Source organism: Sceloporus occidentalis, unplaced genomic scaffold, assembly GCF_023333645.1.
Source record: "Sceloporus occidentalis isolate IW3139 unplaced genomic scaffold, rSceOcc1.0.p SCAF_1, whole genome shotgun sequence".
In the NCBI taxonomy this organism is placed as follows: Eukaryota; Metazoa; Chordata; class Lepidosauria; order Squamata; family Phrynosomatidae; genus Sceloporus; species Sceloporus occidentalis.
Genome location: NW_028316981.1, coordinates 146,974,265 through 146,994,541, shown reverse-complemented (window position 1 = coordinate 146,994,541; position 20,277 = coordinate 146,974,265). Strand labels below are relative to the sequence as shown.

Here is a 20,277-nt window from a genome sequence, read left to right as displayed (position 1 = left end):
GGCCCTGGATGCTGAGAGAGTCATGGATGCTGAGACACGGAAGATTATCACATGGCTTCCCCCCCACCCCCGATCTGAGCTCAGGCTGAGATTGTGTATAAATGGAGGTTATCGCACAGCTCCATGCCCAAATTGGAGGTATCCTGTACATGACTGGGACTTCTCCTGTACTTTGCAATGAACAGAAAAGTACAATTTTTTGCTAAGTACAGGAGAAGTCCTGATCAAGTATGGGATGTCTCTGATCTGGGCATGGAGCTGTGTGATAACATCTATTTATACACAATCTGAGCCAATGCCTAGATCAGGAGAAAACAGCTGGTGCAATAATCTCTATGGACTGGATCCTTTTCACTGTCCTTGATCTCAGGGAAATTCCGTGGAAACTGCAATTGAAGATAGAAAGGGCACAAAAACCAAACCAAATGCTTCCAGTCATCCCTCTTCTTGCATAGCAATGGTTTTCTCATTGTGGATTATGGATTTAATTCAAATTAATTGCTCGTCTACACAGGAACTTTGATGCAGCATTTATTTATACATAAAGAAATACTGAAAAGAATAACAGTTGAATAAAAGAACAAAACAACAATATCAACAATATCTCCTATCACATCTGTATTCACAATGAAGAATGCAGAAAGCATGGCAAGCATATGTCAAGAGTAGCCAGGAGGGGCAAATAGCTTTACTGACCTTTTTTGCTTCCTGAAGGCAGATGCCCACCCATCTCAGTGCTATCTTGGCTCCACCTGGCCTCTGTTCTCCTCATCCATTCACTTGCCCATCAAAGTGTCTATTCGGCTGACACTATCTCCCCACTACTTTCCTTCTGCTGGAAATTCTTGCAAGGGTGACTTGGCTGGGATTTCCTTTCTTCCAGGAAAGGAAGTGGTTTGCCTGAAAACAGCTTTACAAAGGGCTTTACAATACATGCAGATGCCTGCAATTTCTATGATCAAGGAATCACATCATTGCTGTGTTATATGGTAACATCAGGCCAGCTTTCACTAAGCTGTTTGTTTGTAACATGTTGATCCTACTCTCTCCTTAGTGGCCTGCTTGGTCAATAAAAGCAAGTCACTTTCCTGCAGGCTTACAAGCTAAAATGACAAAGCACAAAGAGAAGAAAAATTGGGGAGGAAAAGGGCAAAAGCCAGCAGTGCTGGTGTAATACCTGTTTCTAATACCCTTTTTTCTGTATTGGTCTGCCAGATGGGCTGCTCTTGGTGACAGCTAAGGTGGGTGGGTGTTCTTTCATCATGGCTGGCAGAGTGGCTTCCCATTTTAATCTCCTCCTACTGTAGCTTGCCAGAATGGCTACTACAAGTGACTTGTTACATCAATGTAGTCATGTAAGTTAATTCCCAGATATCCCCCCTTTTCAGACACAGATATTACAGTGACATTAAACACATGTTCAACGTATTTTCAGTGGTTTGTTGTTGTTGTTTTTATCTTGAATAACACTGATAAATATCACACAGTATGTGCCATAAGTATGGTGTACATATATCAATTCACTGTTAATTTGAGGTCTTCTTCCTTACAGGTGTCATTTCTGTTTGGCTACAGCATATCACTTATCTTATTCCTATATGTGATTGCCTTTATATTTCGCAAAAAAAGCCATCCTAGCAGTTTTTGGTCATTTATCCTAATTTTGGTAAGTACTTTGCCAGACCGCTCATTTGATTCATAATGTGTACTGCCTCAATACCTGTAACATTTACAGTATATTAAACTGTCTTAGCATATGAGGGAACTGCAAACCCAGATTTAATGAATATATACACAGTGAACAGTATTACAGGCTAAGCATATTCTGAACACTTGCTTGAGGTTCTGTACTGATAACACAGTGTTAAACCCTGTGCAGATTTTTTTTGTGGTCAGCTGTTTGATTTTTGCCCACCCAGAATTTACAGTGCATTTTATGGGGTTCAAAAGAGTGGAACTGGCTCTTGTACACTGCCCAGATCCAAAAAAGGAGTAAATTTAGAATGGATGATATTTCACTGTGTGATGCACAGTGGTGTGAAGAGACATCTAAAATGGATTAACCCTCCTTTTCAAATGAAAGGCACAGATCATGTGATAGATGTTTGTATGACATTCAGTTCTTATAAATGCCTTCTTAATTCTTCCCTTCCATGTGTAGTGGGGTTTGGAGACCGCCAGGCAACCACCAACCTAGATCACCTTCACTGGAATCTCAAACAGATGTCCTGTTTTTCCAGGACATTTCCTACATGTCAACTGTCTGACCAGGAGAAATTCCAAAATCCCAAAATGTCCTCCTTTTTGAGCATGACTAAGAAGCATGAATGTATATTCATTTTTTTAAGTTTTATTTTGTAATTTTATTTTGTACCTTTATCTTGAATGTCCTACATTTTATGGTGCCTTCTCCTTTGTGGCTATGATATCAGGTCACCCTGACATCAGGCTACCCTGACCCCAACCATCCCAATAAGAGTCTGCCTACCTTCAGATAGGAGGTAAGGTAGGGTTACAGTGATCTATTACTGAGATAGAGCTAAGTTATGGTTGCCATACAATCCAGTTGGCCAGGTTTTACCTGGATTCTAAATGCATGATCCCTGGTGCCTCTTGGGCGCACAACAGACCTGGATTCCAAGATTTCATTTTAAAAAAGTAACTAAGCTCCTACCTCTTTTAGGAGCTGAGATATGGGACAAAATGTGGTGGCTCTAGTCTGTCAGATTGTTCTGCAAGTTTCCCCCTGACTTTCAGGCATGAGCAAAGGGATAGTGAATGGTGCAGAAGGTGGAGGGTGTATTGTGAGGGTGTGAGATGAGGCAAAGGGGGGAGTAGAAAGGAAGAGAGAGTGAGCAGTGTGAGTGGTGGAGTGCAAGAAGTAAGTGGGGTGAGGTAAAGGGGAGAGGAAAGCAAATAATTAGGGTGAGAGATACAAGTGGCAGACTGCAAATGGTGCCTTGCAAGGGTGGAAAGGAGAATGAGGAAAAGGAGGGAGAGGAAAGGGAGGAAGAGATGCTGAGAGGTATAGTGGCATGGTACAAGGAACAAGAAAGGTAGGCATGACGAGAGGTAAGGCACAAGGGAGGGCGGTGTGGCATACAGCATGAGAGGAGAGGGTAGGAGATGCAGGAGAAGACTGAAAAGACTAAGGAGAAGTATGGCAGAAACATGGGATAAATCCATGTTGGACGAAAATGTGATGGGACAAATTAGGAGCATAGTGAAGGTATCAACTTCACAGCAGCAGAGTTCCTCCAGGAGGCAAGGAACTGTCTTGTGACACAATGCTGGGAAAAGAAAGAGCTAGGCAAAGACAAGAGGAAGGGTAGATTTTGGCTGTGACATCATTAGGGGTAGGGGTGCAGTGTGTGTGGACCACACCGGGTGATTGGGGTACACCGGAGGGACTAAGCATGGCAATTTGGCAAGCGAGAAGGGGCACTTTCCCTGCTTGCCCAGCAGCTGCACCATTCCCTAAAGGGCCCTCCAGAGGTTGAACTGCTGCTGGTGTGTGTGCTGCAAATGGGGATCGAGCATACACAGTATTTCCCTTACGCGGGGGGTGTGTGTGTGTGTGTCCAGAACGGATCCTCTGCATAAGGGAAGGGTGCACTGTATAAGCATTTCAAGTGTTTACCCAGACATATGTCCTATTAAGTTGAATATACATAAGAGTTTTACATATCTATATTTGTTAGAAAGCTAATTTACCTTTACAATGTAAACTCTGTCAGGGAAAAAAAACAGCTGGCATAAGAGTGGTGATGTAGAAAGGATCTATATTAAGGAAAAGTGCAAGGTTAGTGCTAAGGGGCAAATACATTTGCCAAACTAGATTGGCATGTGCTCTGAAATAATTTTTATTTCACAAAGGACATAATTGTGCTAGGTATTTGCAGTAAAATCAACAGGATCTAGTATCTACCTTAATCTACTCAATAGTAGCTACACAAAGACTGACAAATTTTATCTGACACAAACTTTTACAGACTGTAACCCACTTCATCAGATCCCTAGGAGATCATTGCATTTACTAATAATCTGACTGCTCTCCAATGGGATACAGTTGCATTGCAGGTTGGGCAATTGCAACCTGGCTACATCCCAGATCCCAGATTCACTTCGGAGGCCACTTTTCTAAAACGGCTAGCTCTGGGACCCGGTATGCAGCCAGGTTGCAATTGCCCGGTGGCAGCAACAGTGAATTACATTTGAGAATGCCCAGTAGCAACCTGCAATGTGACTGTATCCCACTGGGGAGCAGTCGGATTATTGGTAAATGCGATAATCTCCCTGGAGTGTTGTCTCAATTGGCAGCATGGCTAGAGTATGAGGATGTAATTAGTAAAGTGAGAGGAAATGGAAAGCTTCTCCAAAATACATGTTTGATCACTGAGCAGCTGTAATTGGTAGTCTGAGATGTTGGAAAGTATGTGAGAGAAAATGAAAAATCATGATGGCAAAAGCACACACTTACTTGTGTAGTGCTCACTTTTTCTCATTTTGTTGCCTTGTAAAACTCCTAAGATTATAACCTATCTCAGACTCAGCTGTGAGACGGAACTGAGAGGATTCTGTGAACATCCCAGTCCAGTGCAGAGAAAAAAATCACATGAATAATAATAATAATAATAATAATAATAATAATAAATTTTATTTGTATCCCGCCTCTCCCATTGAGAATCAAGGCGGGTAACAATAAAGGAAAAATACAAATACAATTTCACAATAATAATAACAAAACAATCTCCAAAACCCCACACCCTTCTACCCTCCCTCCTATCAATACAAACTAATAACAATAAAAACATATTTAACAGAATAACATCAATTGAACAACTCGGCAAGGAGTGACAGCAATATAACAATAATGAGGCAGTTGGGGGGAGGGCTGGTTAACATGGGCAGTCAATTCTGCTCTGGCGGAGGTCAGTTTGGGGAGGCCTGCCAGAAGAGAACAGTTTTTATCACCTTTTTAAAAGTGTCAAGAGATGTGATCTGATGGATCTCCTCTGGCAGGTCATTCCAGACTTTTGGAGCAGCAGCTGAGAAGGTCCTCTGGGAATTCACCACCAGTCTAGTTTTTCTTGACTGCAGTAAATTCTTCCCGGAGGACCTGAGTGTGCAGGAAGGATTATATTCCTCTCGGGAGTCTAGAACAGCTCTTAGCATCAGGAAGTTCTTTCTAATGTTTAGGTGGAATCTCTCTTCATGTATTTTGAATCCATTGCTCCGGGTCCTAGTCTCTGGAGCTGCAGAAAACAAGCTTGCTCCATCCTCAGTATTACAACCCATCAAATATTTAAACTGGGCTATTTAAACTGGGCTCTTACCATTCTCTTCCCCAGGCTAAACATAGCCAGCTGACAATAGGTGACTTAATCCATTCTTGGATGATTCTCTTGCATTAACCCAGAAAGAACCTTCACAACAACTGTCCAGTGTTCCAGACCCTAAACAATGTGGTGAATCATAGAATCGTAGAGTTGGAAAAGACCACAAGGGCCATCCAGTCCAACCCCCTGCCATACAGGAAATCACAATCAAAGCATCCCCAACAGATGGCCATCCAGCCTCTGTTTGAAGACCTCCAGGGAAGGAGACTCCACTACACTTCGAGGGAGTTTGTTCCACTGTCAAACAGCCCTTACTGTCAGGAGGTTCCTCCTAATGTTGAGGTAGAATCTCTTTTCCGTCAGCTTGCATCCATTGCTCCGGGTCCTAGTCTCTGGAGCAGCAGAAAACAAGCTGGCTCCCTCCTCAATATGACATCCCTTCAAATATTTAAACAGGGCTATCATATCACCTCTTAACCTTCTCTTCTCCAGGCTAAACATGCCCAGCTCCCTAAGTCGTTCCTCATAGGGCATGGTTTCCAGACCTTTCACCATTTTAGTCGCTCTCCTTTGGACACGCTCCAGTTTCTCAAAGTCCTTTTTTAATTGTGGTGCCCAGAACTGGACACAGTATTCCAGGTGGGGCCTGACCAAAGCAGAATAGAGTGGCACTATTACTTCCCTGGATCTAGACACTATACTTCTATTGATGCAGCCTAAAATCGCATTGGCCTTGTTAGCTGCTACATCACACTGTTGACTCATGTTCAACTTGTGGTCTACTTGGACTCCTAGATCCCTTTCACATGTTGTCTCCTTAAGCCAGGTGTCCCCCATCCTATATCTGTGCTTTTCATTTTTCCGCCCTAAGTGCAGTACCTTACATTTCTCCCTGTTGAATTTCATTTTGTTAGCTTTGGCCCAGTTTTCTAGTCTGTTCAGGTCATTTTGAATCTTGATCCTGTCCTCTGGAGTATTAGCTACTCCTCCTAATTTGGTGTCATCTGCAAATTTGATAAGTATTCCCCCAATTTTGTCCTCCAAGTCATTGATAAAGATGTTGAATAGAACTGGGCCCAGGACAGAGCCCTGTGGGACCCCACTGGTCACTTCTCTGCAGGATGAAAAGGAGCCATTGTTGAGCACCCTTTGCGTTCGGTCGGTCAACCAATTACAAATCCATGCAACAGTTGCCTTGTCTAGCCCACATTTTACAAGCTTGTTTGCAAGAATATCATGGCGAACTTTGTCAAAGGCCTTACTGAAATCAAGATATACTATATCCACAGCATTCCCTTCATCTAACAAGCTGGTAATTTTATCAAAGAAAGAGATAAGTTTTGTCTGGCATGATTTGTTTCTCTGAAACCCATGTTGACTTTTTGTGATTATGGCATTGCATTCTAGATGTTCACAGACTCTCTGTTTAATGATCTGCTCCAGAATCTTTCCTGGTATTGATGTCAGACTAACTGGGCAATAATTGTTGCAATCCTCTTTTTTCCCCTTTTTGAAGATGGGAACAACGTTTGCCCTCCTCCAGTCTGCTGGGATTTCTCCTGTTTTCCAGGAGTTCTCAAAGATTATTGCTAATGGCTCCGATATTAGATTTGCCAGTTCTTTTAATACCCTTGGATGTAGTTCATCTGGTCCTGGAGACTTAAATTCATTTAGATTAACCAGATATTCCTGTACTATCTTCTTACTTATTAAGTGCTGAAATTCCCCTAATCTGTCCTCTGCTCCATTATCCTCAGGTTGAGCACCCTTTTCCTTTTCTGAGAAGACTGAGGCAAAGAAGGTGTTGAGTAATTTGCCTTTTCTCTGTCTCCTATTAGCATTTTGCCATCTTCTCCACGCAGTGGCCCTACCATTTCCTTCTTCTTCCTTTTGCTGCAGACATATCAAAAAAAGCCCTTTTTGTTGTTATTAACCTCTCTAGCAAGCCTGAGTTCATTCTGCGCTTTAGCTTTTCTGACTTTATCTCTACACAGGCTCGCTATTTGTTTGAATTCCTCTTTGGTGATTTCCCCCTTTTTCCATTTCTTATACATGCTCCATTTAAAACTTAGCTCAGTTGAAAGTTCTTTAGTCATCCATCCTGGTTTCTTGAGACATCTCCCATTTTTCTTCCTCACTGGAACTGTTTGAAATTGTGCCTTCAGTATCTCCCTTTTTAGAAACTCCCATCCATCTTGAACTCCCTTCTCTTTTAGTATTGTTGACCATGGGATCACACTCAGTATTTCTTTAAGTTTACTACAATTGGCTTTCCTAAAGTCTAGAATGCGTGTTTGACTATGCCTGGCTTCTCCTTTCCATTGTATAACAAACTGTAGGAGAACATGGTCACTTCCACCTAAAGATCCCACCACTTGCACCCTATTAACCAAGTCATCCTTGTTGGTTAGGATCAGATCTAGAATAGCTGAACCCCTTGTTGCCTCTTCCACCTTTTGGACCAGGAAATTGTCTTCCAGGCAAGTGAGGAATTTGCTAGAACTTGAGGATTTGGCTGAATTTGCCTTCCAGCAAATATCAGGGTAGTTGAAGTCGCCCAACACTACTACATCTCTCTTTTCTGAATGTGTGATCATCTGTTCTTGAAAGACATCATCCAATTCCTCAGTCTGACTTGGGGGTCTGTAGTAGATTCCCACCATAACATCCTATCATTTTTATCCAGATGCTCTCCACCTGGCTTCCATGACTGATGTCCTGGATCTCTTCACTGGTGTAAATATCTCAGACATATAGTGCTATTCCTCCTCCTTTTCTGTTTGGCCTATTTCTCTTAAAAAGGTTATACCCCTCTATTTCCACATTCCAATCATGAGACTCATCCCACCAGGTTTCAGTGAGGCCTATTATATCATATTTGCTTCGTTGTGCTAGGAGTTCAAGTTCATCTTGCTTATTTCCCATGCTCTGTGCATTAGTGTAGAGACATCTAAGCCCATGTGTTCCCTTTACTTGCTGCCTGTGCAAGTTCTTTTGCCTCCCATTTTTGGGTCCTTGCACTGTTTGCCTTGTTCCCTCTGTGTCAATCCTAATACCGTCAGTGGAAATCACCAGATTATTGCATATGCACACAGGAATCCAGTGTGGCACAGCAACAATGAGGTTATTTAGTCCAAAATGCATTGGGTACCTTTGTAGGAGGATGGCTTAGTGGTTAAGATGCCAATTCTGATTATCATAAGATTGGAAGGTTGGCAGTTTGAGGGCAAGCTCCTATCACTAGTCCCAGTTTCTGCCGACCTAGCAGTTCAAAAGCATGCAAATACAAGTAGATAAATAGGTACCACTTTGGTGGGAAGGTATTAGTGTTCCGTGCAGTCATGCTGGCCACATGACCACCAGAGTAGTCTTCAGACAATGCTGGCTCTTTGGCTTAGTAATGGAGATGAGCACCATGTCAAGGGGAAACCTTTACCTTTATCTTTGTAGATGGGCAGTGAATGCTCAAAACTTGCCATGAAAGTAAAAGAGGAGGAAGGAAACCCCATTTTGCTTAGGATAATACTACACTCAGTTTTTAAACTGCAATTTCACTGGGAAAGAAACAACTTTGGTGATACTCATTGCATGCTGCCACTTCCGACTCATAGCTGCCCCGAACCAGTCTCTCTTTATTCATGGGCAAAAGCTGTGAATGACCTGGCAATTGTGCAAGTCCCCAGGTGCAAAATATCACTCCAAGGCAGTTGTGCAATTTCCAGATGTGTAGTGTCCATATTCCCTTCTCCCCCTCCCCCTCACTATTCCAAAGCACTCTGATTACCTTTTTATTTTCTTTCTTCATCTTTTCACTTTTAAAGACTTAAACTACAACAGCAGAGCTGAAAAGGGGGGAAACTAAAATAAAATCCCTAAAGACATGCTGTCTAGGGCACAAGGTGGGGAGGTGGAGTTAAGTGAAAGATTAGGAAAAGAGCGTAATGAGGGCAGTAGCCTTGGTTGGTGAATGAGAGTGATGTAGTGATGGCTGTCTGGTAAGCACTATGTTCCCATTTTATTATTACTTGTGTGACTGCTGTGAGAACAGGGTTTGTGCAGGAGAGCCCTTAGATATTTTCAGAGTTTAAAGAATTTAGTCTCTCCACCATATGTGTGGTGATGAATTGGCAAGAACTTGTGTGGGGATCTTCAAAGCAAATTTGATAATGAAAGAAAGGGCACAGGGAGAGAAGATAAGGGAGCATACAGGGTAGTAAATATGTTTGTGAGCCAATGCTGTTACATACATACGCTTTGTTCTATTTGGAGTGATAATTCAGGTGCTAAGTCATGGACTTTATGAAAAATATAATTGGATCAAGTGATCAGTATGGCTGAAGAAATTTAAACACCATTGTCTTTCATTTTAGGTGACACTGATGATCATTATTATCCGGTTTTTCATACATATGCGGCATATTATAAACTATCTGGATTATCTGCTGACTTTTTTGGTTCCTATGTATCCAGCTATCACCTTTTTAGATAGTTACACAGGGGTAAGCTAAAGCATAAAGTTGTTTCTCACCCTATATGCATGGAACTGTGTTTTAATAACGGAGTAAACTGCTAGAAAAAAGGTGTTGGTTAATTGTGGTTAAATCAGTTTAACAGCAGCAGCACCAACAGCAACAAGTGTGTACTCCACAGATATTTGGTAAAAATCAACTAGAGCTTCTAGCAGATAAACATGATACATTGTTAGGTAAAAAGAAACTTAGGGGCTTGACAGACCACCCCCAAAAAGCGGGCTGGAGCTGCCTGTTTTTCCTCCTGAGGGACGCTGCAGCAGCCAAACGTTGTGGCGTCCCGCCACACAAAAAAGAACCTGATAAAAGCAGGTTCTTTATACTGCGTGCACCAGACATTATGACTGCGCCATTGGAACTTCATTTTCCACCTGTTGTTAATTACAGATAGCATAGGGGAGGCTGATGTATTGGGCCATGCCATGACTCTTTCCCAACAACATTCTACAGGTTTTAGTACATGCCACGGTTGTGTTGAAGATAGCCCACTCCTTAGATTGGTTGGACCCAAACCATGTAGGGCTTTTAAGGTTATAACCAACACCTTGTACTATGCCCGGAAACTGATACGCAGTGTCTTGTCACATAAGAGTCGAGTTTTCCCCCAGTAGTGCTCTAGTCGTTGTCCAGCCTGCTTCATATGCCTGAGTTCTTTGGTGTACCAGGACTTCCAATTAGGAGCAGGGTAGAAAGGATGCTTTGGAGCGATTGTGTCAATAGCCTTAATGAGATTGTTATTCCAGTTATCAACCAAGGCTTTGACAGTGTCATCGGTAGTTTTTTGTGGTTTTTTCGGGCTATGTGGCCATGTTCCAGAAAAGTTCCGCCAGCATCTGTGGCTGGCATCTTCAGAGAATGCTTTGCCTGGAAAAATTTTCTGGAACATGGCCACATAGCCCAAAAAACCCACAAAAAACTATGGATTCCGGCCATGAAAGCCTTTGACTTTACAGTGTCATCAGTGTTACCAACCATTAAATCCTCTAGGGCTTTCTGAAATTCTACTGGCTCCATTAGCCTTTGAGGGTGGACCATTCTAATGGGTACTCCACCGCCGATGAGGCAAACAGTGGCCTTCAGTTCAACCTTGACCAGGAAATGATCCGTTCATGACAATGTGGTGGCATTTTATGGTCTGGAGTAAATACAGCATACTTATAGTCACTGTTTTGGTTCTTCCTGCTACATTTTGGGGCAATCTCATGATGAAGTTTCTAATGGGGCAGTGACCTTCTTCACAGAAGTTTCCTACTGACTCACCTCATTACATTTCTGATTATTAGACTGAACATACCTTTCTCCCCTTCTTTTCAGTAGTATAGCCTCAATACTTTAGAACTATGACTATATCAAAAAGCTACAAGCAAAGAAAATAGAAATTAGAAATAGAAAATAGAATAAAATGTGCCAGACCTTTACCTTGATCTCTATACATTTTTAACAGGCTTGGTAATAATTGACACATGTAAGAATATCACCCCCTAAACCATTTAACCTAGTCTTTTAGTCATCAAGAACATCATCATCACCATCAGTTCCTTCATAATTTCATAATGTCTGCTAAGGCATTATACAGAGTTTTCATAAAAACTTTCATTTGTGCAGAATTCTGTCCCTTACATCACATACACAATCCTTTTAACAATGCAGTTTAGGCTTTAATCCATTCAAGTGTACTTTCTCATCAGTCTGAGGAATTACACAGATCTAACTGGTATCTTAACCATGATGAACCATATGACTATAAGAATTATTCTCCTTGTTAAATCTTAACAGCATTCAGTATTACTTAAGAATACCTATTCTTATTAGTCTTTGCAGCATCCAAATAAATCAACCATTTTAGGACAGCATGCCAGGGCTACCAGAAATGGTAATCACTGTTTATCAAAGCAGTGTCTTCTGCGTTGGAGACTTGCCATAAGGCGGTCTGATAAGATCTGTTTCTCAGTTTCTTTTTATTCTCTTCCTAAGTCCACTCAGCAAATCAGTTGAACAAAGCTCTTTATCTTATGACTTGTCATTTATCTTGTCACTGTCTGTTCCCTTATCTAATGACACCTTGTCTAGTGACCACACCTAGTGTTGGTGTTCCTCTCTAGTGTGGTCTGATGTCTAGTGTGCACTTGTAGAGACATATCTTATCTTGTTTGCATTCAGTCATGACATACTTCCCAGACTGACCTGCACTGTAGCCCATTTTCTACTGGCACACACAGACACAAACCTGCCTATATTAGCTCTTATTAGGTTAAATTCTGTCGTTTATAGTTGTGGGATTTCATGCATTATAACCCCTTGCAATGTTTGTTCTCATTCTCTCATCCCTTCATGTCTCAAATATACAGTGTTTTGGCCCTTCTTTTACAAGCCAGGGGCAACAGAATATGCTCTGGCCTGTAACAGAAGGGCCAAAACATTGTATATTTTGAGACATGAATGGATGTGAGAATGAGAACAAACCTTGCAAGGTGTTACAATGCATGAAATCCCACAACAGAATGCTCCAACATCTCCCATACCTATTGGGAGATCTGGAAGATCCCTAGGATTCCCCATCAGGCCTCTTTGAAAGACAGGGTCTATGTCATTTACCTTCCCTTCTCATATACAGTATAGTTTTAGGAGGGTTAGTTCCCACTATGATTTAAAGCAAATTGCTGATTGGTTTATATGACCTTCGTTGCCATTTGAAGCCGGTTGTGATCCTACTTGGTTCGATTTCTGTCACAATAAAGTGAGGCAAACACAAAAAAACTGTTTTTTCCAGACACTAGTTTTCTAGCAGTTCTTTTGGAAAGAATAGATTCTGGAGTGTGTTCAACAAATGGGAACAATGGATCTGAATTGCATCATTCTGGAGGAGGGACTAATGGCAGAGGGGGTTTTACCATCCCTCCTCAGCTTTTGGTAGATCCACCATTCCCCCCCCCCCCCTCTCTTAGTGATGCCTTTGTGTTTGTGATGTGACCAATGGGCACATGATTTTTTTAAAAAATAAAATTGATAGAAAATTCAATTCATTGATTTTGCAACTACTTACAATCAGTGAGGCAAGTAGTTGCAAAACCAATTGATCGAATATTCTATCAATTTATTTTAAATATATATATATATACTTCCCAAGCTGGGCTGCCGCTTATGTCACTGATGACGCACTGATGATTGACATGCATTTTGAGGTGGCACAAACTAGTGGGGATGACAATTGTGCCAAAAAAGAAGCGATTACAGGGGATAATGAAAAGATTTGCTTTCATAGTGGGAACAACAGACTGTTTGGAACTGATTTACCAACACAGAGCACAGGTGAATCCCAAACTGGTTTAAATGTAAGTGGGTATGAGCCCGGAGAGTAGTAGACACTGTGGCTCAGGGCTGAGTGATCTTTTTTGTCCCTGGTGGCGCAGTGGTTAAATGCCTGTACTGCAGCCATTCACTCAAAACCACAAGGTTGTGAGTTCAAGACCAGCTAAAGGGCTCAAGCTTGACTCAGGCTTGCATCCTTCCGAGGTTGCTAAAATGAGTACCCAGATGGTTGGGGGCAAATCAGCTTACAGTTTATTTTATAAATTTCTGTTCTGTCATCTGTCTCTTGGCCCTGAGTGAGCATCCTCAAAGGAGGCCTTTCCATGTGGGGAATGCCTTGGAAGGACAACAGATCCTATCTCCCAACCTCAGAGATTTGCTTTATTATCCACCCCAGTGTTCAAATAAAACACTGTCCTTGATGCAATAGTAGAACAGTATCCTTCTAGGTCCCTTGAGAGGAAACGTTTTAAAGGCAACATACAGCTTTCTGTAGATGTATGGTTCAAGATCCACCATTTCTGCAGATTTCATTTCCCTACTTTGGGAGCTTAACAGATATTTCAAACCTATGATTTGTATTAATTAATTAATCATGAATAAATAAATAAATAAATAAATAAATAAATAAATAAAGCAGAAAAATAAATAGCATAAAACAAAAAACACATCTATTTTGGTTTGTGGGATTTTCTGAATTTTCCTCTAAAACTACACTATCACTGTTGAAATCACTTCAATTAAACCAATTGTAAACCGCTTAGAGAGTGGTGAGTTCACTGATAAGTGGTATACAAATGTACATTTATTGCTATTGCTATTCTAGGGAACATTAAAAAATGTTCTGATTGCAAAGGAGCATTGCATATTTCAGTATACAGAAAGCTCAAAACTAGTTTTTGCAGGGTCATCATATAATTTCAAACTATTATCGCTGGCAGTATCTACATTCAGTAACAGAGAAAACTATATATGATATCAATTTTGTTTTCTTACAGCTTCAATTTTTTCATGAACAAGATGACGAATGGGAATTTAAATATAAAAAAAAGCTCTGGATGTCTTCCTTTGTGGTGAGAAATCAATACGTCATTCTTCCATGTAGTGGAGATATTGTTTTTTTAAAAATAGAAGTACTGCTACATATCTAGAGATATGATAATTGCTCATTGCTGTTTGTTAAACATGGGAGTTTTGGTTTTCTCAAGGCTCAGCTTGAGTATTTATGTGAAATCTGGCACTTCATTTACAAAAGAAGTAGCAGAGTGGGCACTTCTGTCAGAAATTCAATGTCCAGGACATTTTTTTTAATTTAATTTAATTTAATTTTTTTTTTTTGCCTAAGTAATAAAAGTAACAGTGCCTCAGCCATTCATTTTAATTCTGTGAGTCTTGGGCTGGATCTGCACTGCAGAATTGATGCAGTCTGACACCACTTTTACTGCCACAGATCCATCCTGTGGAATTCTGGGAATTGTATTGTAGTTTGTTGTGGCACCAGAAGTCTTTGAGAGAAAAGTCTAAATATCTCACAATACCATGGATTCCAGAATTCTATAGCATTGAGCCATGGTATTTAAAGAAGGGTCAAACTGCATCATTTCTGCAGTGAGGTTCAGTCCATTACACCGCTTGGCTAAAGGAGGAGAGGGAGGGGAGAGAGAATTCTACTGTAAAGATAAACACAGATCACCCGTCCTTGTTAGACACTGAGAATGGAGTTTTATGGTTCACACCGCTATTTGCAAGAGCAGTTAAGAGGGAAAGCCAGATGAGTGTTTTATAGCCCACGTTTTCCAGAAATTTGTCAGGAAAGTTTTGTTTTTCTGTGAGGGGTGACCAAGTGGAAATCCCTTGCTCTCCACAGAGGAGCCTGAAGAGTCATAAAATTCCCTGCCTCCCTTCAGGGCTGGGATGACTAGCTTACAGTTGTAAACCGTTTAGACACTGTTAGTTCAGTATGAAGGTATATAAATGAAGCTGTTTTTTTGAATAAAAAGAGAGATTTAAATTACCATGTGTCTAACAGGAATTAGTTCCTCAACAGTTAAAAGGTACTTGTACTATCAGTTTTGAATCTTGTGGCTTTCTCTGGGGGAAGACTCCTTTTTCAGACAATAGTGTGGGGATTGTGCCCCAAAGAACCTTGCAAGAGCCCCATTGGGACAATGAAAGTCACAACATCTTGGTGGCATATACCTGGTTATTCCTGTATGGCAAGAGGCTTGACCAGAAGGCCATTGTGGTCCCTGTGCATGTATTCTTTGGAATGTAGTAGAAATACATATTCTGTGCCTTCTTGCACATTGTCTTTTACATAAAGTGCATAGTAGCAAAGGGTGCAACTCTCATCCACTGACAGAGCATGGGAGTATGCTAAGGCATGTTCATACTGCCTCCATTCACTTGGAGAAGAAGGAGCAACTTTATCCTGGAGGTGGAGGCTGCTCCATTATCTCTGGATGTGCAAGGGCAATCAAAGCATGAAAGGTGTACCCTAATGTTAACCAGTGACTGAGGAGATGAAGTTGTCCCACAAGCCCCTGGCTCCCATTGCCTGCCTTGGAAAGAAGTGGTGAAGGCATGCACTCCAAGAGTGTACTTATATGATCTCAGCCTGTGGTTTCCCACTCTGTCTGAACACTGTGGCTCCTGGGGAACATTTTTGCCACAAATTAGATAGTAGTACAATGATTATGAAGTGAATGAAATCATTTCATAGAATAATAGAATCTGAGTTGGAAGAGACCACAACCTCTAATACCTCCAAAAATCTTTAATAGCAATAGAAATTGCTTGCCAGTGCACGTAAGCACTCCCTCAGTGGTTTACAGTGTGTAAGCTAATTGCCCCCAACAAGCTGGGTACTCATTTTATCGACCAAAGGAAGGATGCCAAGTTGAATGGATCCTGGAGTCGTGCCTGGGATTGAACTCAAAACCTTCTGGCTGCAGTACTGGCATTTAACCACTGCACCACCAGAGCTCCTTGAAGGCCTTTTGTCAGTCCTTATCACTGTTTCATCTATAAAGTGACTTATGGGCTATGTCACTAGAGAAATTTAACCTACCACAGAATTATATGAATTAAATGAAAGTGGTTATAGATCTGTACACTGGTTAAATATATTTTTTCATGCTCTTCTTTTATGTAGCCATATCTCCACAGTGTAATTTTCATCTTTTTACTCTGCTGTCTGGTGACAAAATATGGCAAGCCAGTTATGAGAAGAGATCCTGTCTTTAGGTTTGTACAGATCTGTTCACATGCTCTTGCAGACAAATGTTGTGAAATAACAACTTGCTGGCATGCCATTTTGATATTCACAGGTTCTGTTTTTAATGGCTTCTTTTTCCTAGTTAAATTCTAATATCTTACGAATCATGGTTGTGTCACCATTTTATGGAGGCTTGTATCGACGGATAAATTTAGGGGGCTTGGCCACAACTCTGAAAAAAAAAGTATTTAACAGCAAAAAGAAATATAATGCTATTCCTTACTTTTTCACATATATCTCATGGGAAAAAATCTTACATAGTCAGAATGTCTTGTCATCCCTGTTGTTCACTTTATTCAGTGACTGCCTTCTTAAAGAGTAAAATTACACTAATAAGTAATGGTCTATTCAAACAAAAATCCACCAAACATTGGCCAACCAAAATGCACAATATACTTCTTGCAAGCTTTTGAAGCTCCACTGGCTTCTTCATCAGGCAAGGTGTTACAAATCAAACAGGAGAAAAAATAGAGATGTTAGTAGGTTAACTGCATTCTGTTGTTTCTGTCCTTAGTTACGATGGTATGGGGAGGGCATATTTTGCAAGCTGGCTCCTTCTCCTTCTGGCCATGTGGCAATTGGGATATTTTCAAAATCTGGGAAATTTACAGCCCATTTGCATCTCAACAAGGACTCCTCCCTTGCAATCCAGTATGTCTCCATTCCTGTGATGCCACAGACCACTTTGTAGGCAGAGGACAACAAAATGCAGACATCTTAATAACATCTCTAATTTTTCTCCTGTTTGCTTTGTAACATCTTGCCTGATTAAGAAGCTGTTTGGTTGATTTTTGTTTGAATTTGCTAAATGACCAACACATGTTTTCAATAATAGTGTAATTACAGATATTTGAAAGATTCACCATTTGTTTTAGATATATATTTCTACCTAACTCATGTTTTTGGGACACTTTTTCACAACAGTAAATATTAGTGATATATAAAATATAATATTGTAAGGACAAGATTTTCTGTGTTAGTCATTCAGATTCTAGCTTTATTATGGACCATTCATTCCTTTTTTAATAGGAAACAATATCCACTTGGTAGTGTGCAATGCTTTCAAACTTTTTGTGATGTCTTTGATCTGCAGAATTTCTCCACAGAAAAAGAGTATCCAGCAGAATCCTGAAGAGCCCAGTGAAAATGATAGAGATGTTGAAGATGAAAGGGCAAGAGTTCAAAGTGTCCTGGGATCTACAAATCAAGAAGAGGTAAAACAAAATTACACTTTTCTCATTCAGCTATTTCTTCATTTACATATATTTATAAACCACTTACACAATATTTCAAAGCAGTGTACAGCAATCATAAAATAGACAACATAAAGCAGTAATCAAAATTAAAACACTATATTTACAACATCTATGAAAGAAGCAATGTGCATAGGTTTTCAACAAGTCTTGGTTCCCAAACTACACATCAAAGCTGCTGCGGAGGAGGAGGGAGTCTCTTTGCTTGTTTACATCAATACCCTTGCATTCCTTGTGAAAGCAAGGTGATGCTTAAAATTCTACAACAAAGACTCTTAACATTTATGGAGAAAGAATTGCTAGATGTCCAGGTAGGGTTCAGAAAAGGAAGAGACACTAGGGATCATATAGCAAACATATGTGTTTTATAGACTATAGCAAAGCATTTGATTATCTAAATCATGAGAAACTATGGATTGCTCTTAAAGAAAGGAATGTGTCACAATGTTTAATGCATAATCTGTACTCAGGACAAGAAGGTACTGTAAGGACAGAATAGGGAGAAACAGAATGGTTTCCAGTTGGAAAGGGATTCATGCAAGGCTGCATTCTATTGCCCTATCTATTTAATTTATAAATATGCTGAGGACATCATATGAAAAACAGGATTGGATTCAGAGGAGGGAGGCATGAAAACTGGAGGAATGAACATCAACAATTTAAGATATGCAGATGACACCATAATACTGGCAGAAAATATCACAGATATGGAAAGATTATTGAAGAGGTCAAGGCAGAAAGCATAAAGGGAGATTTATAGAATAGACCATCTACATAATTTTAAAGTAGATGATAAAGAGATTGAAATAGTTTAAGATTTTTCATAATTGAGCTCAGTCATTAATCAGAGTGGAGACTGCAGTCAAGAAACCAGGAGAATAGTAGGACTTGGATGGGCAGCTATGAAGGAACTGGACAAGACCCTGAAGTGTAAAGATATATCATTAAATGCTAAAGTCAGGATTGTCCATGCCAACATATTTTCAATTTCTGCATAAAGTTGTAACAACTGGACCATAAAGAAAGCTTATAGGAAGAAAATAAATTAATTTGAGATGTGGTGCTGGAGAAGAGTTATAAGAATACCATGGACCAATGGATGGGTCCCAGAGCAGATCAAGCCCAAGCTTTCCCTGGAAGCAAAGACGACTAAACTGTTGTCATATTTTGTCATGAGGAGAAAGGACACACTAAGAAAGACTATAAGGCTTGGCAAAGTGGAGGGCAATAGGAAAAGAGGAAGACCTAATTTCAGATGCATCAAAGAAACCACAGTCCTCGGTCTGCAGGATCTGAGCAGAGCAGTTGGTGATAGGGTGACTTGAAAGTGTTTCATTCATAGGGGGTCACCATGGATTGAGGGAGACTTGAAGGCAGTTAGCAAAAACAATTTAAAACCCCCAGCTCTGAAATAATTAAGAGATCTAGATTTTAAACATAAGCAGGGGAAAATCTATACAGCATATTTTCACCAACATCACCATGTAAGGGAAATGCTTAGTTGATGTGAATGGGAGAGAAAACTGTGCTTTACTAGTAATGCAATCTTTCTCTATTTTTTTTTCTTGAAGGAAGTAAATTTGAGCCATTTTTATCCTGCTGCAAGAAAGTCTTCAAGACTATTCACAGTCTAGGACTTTAATCTGCATAAAATTTGTACAATAAATGTTTTGTTTGCACAAACCACAATATTTTCTGCACAGAAAATTGTGTAATTGGAAAGTTATCATGTGCAAAATGCACACGTGATTTTCTTTTACTCAGAAAACAGCTTTGAAACACATAATGCTATTTCCTGCACATAATATGCTGTTTTCTGTACCAAAAAAGTGTTTGTTTTTTTTTGCATAGAATAAATCCCAAACTGTTTTCATCAGTCCAGGAATCTCCTCATTATGGTTTCCCAATAGTTGAGGAATACATTTCCCAGATCTTTTGCCTTTCTAGGTTTTACTTTTCAACAGCTCTGTTGTGCTGTCTTAGGGAAGAATCACAACAGCACTGTCCAATGAAGTGCTTATGGGGATTATATCAGACCATTGGAGCTGTATAGTCAATGATCTCTGGTTCATCTGTTTGCTAGGTTTAGTTGTGTTAGGAGAAGATCACGGAAGAGCTATATGTAGGGTGGGGGGTTGTTTGGCATCTAAGTTTATTCCGAATCTTCTTTCAATTTCTTTTTGATTTATTAAACCTTTTGATTTGTGAAATCTTTTGATTTATGAAAGCTTAAATTACTGTCTGTCTTCCTTGTTATTTTGTTAATTTTCTCTACTTATGTTTCTTTGTGTTCTTTTATAGAGCAAAATATATACTGCTGCTGCCCAGTTATTCCAATTGTTGTTGCTGAGTATTAGATACAGGGATGTAAATCTTTATATTTTTGTCCTTGTACCCAATAATCAATCATCTGTAGTTTCCTTCTCACTACTCAAGATCAGAGATGTCTACAAAGTTTTTGATCCCTATTTTTAGGAATTTTTGAGAGGGGAAGGAGGATTATTTTGTACAGAAATAATTAGTGTTGCTTATGCAGGAACACAATGGATCCTATGCAAGAAGCACATCTG

The 20,277-nt window shown here is 40.2% G+C and overlaps 1 protein-coding gene across 1 annotated transcript in view; it reads left to right on the top strand.

Moving 5' to 3' along the window:
• Positions 1-20,277, top strand: part of LOC149322368 (ABC-type organic anion transporter ABCA8-like) — a 104,580-nt gene that overhangs the window by 64,568 nt on the left and 19,735 nt on the right. The window contains exons 25-29 of the mRNA XM_089540445.1: positions 1,553-1,666; positions 9,710-9,838; positions 14,176-14,250; positions 16,332-16,423; positions 17,548-17,668. Coding sequence (XP_089396571.1) covers positions 1,553-1,666; positions 9,710-9,838; positions 14,176-14,250; positions 16,332-16,423; positions 17,548-17,668 — 531 coding nt within the window. The remainder of the gene's footprint in view (positions 1-1,552; positions 1,667-9,709; positions 9,839-14,175; positions 14,251-16,331; positions 16,424-17,547; positions 17,669-20,277) is intronic.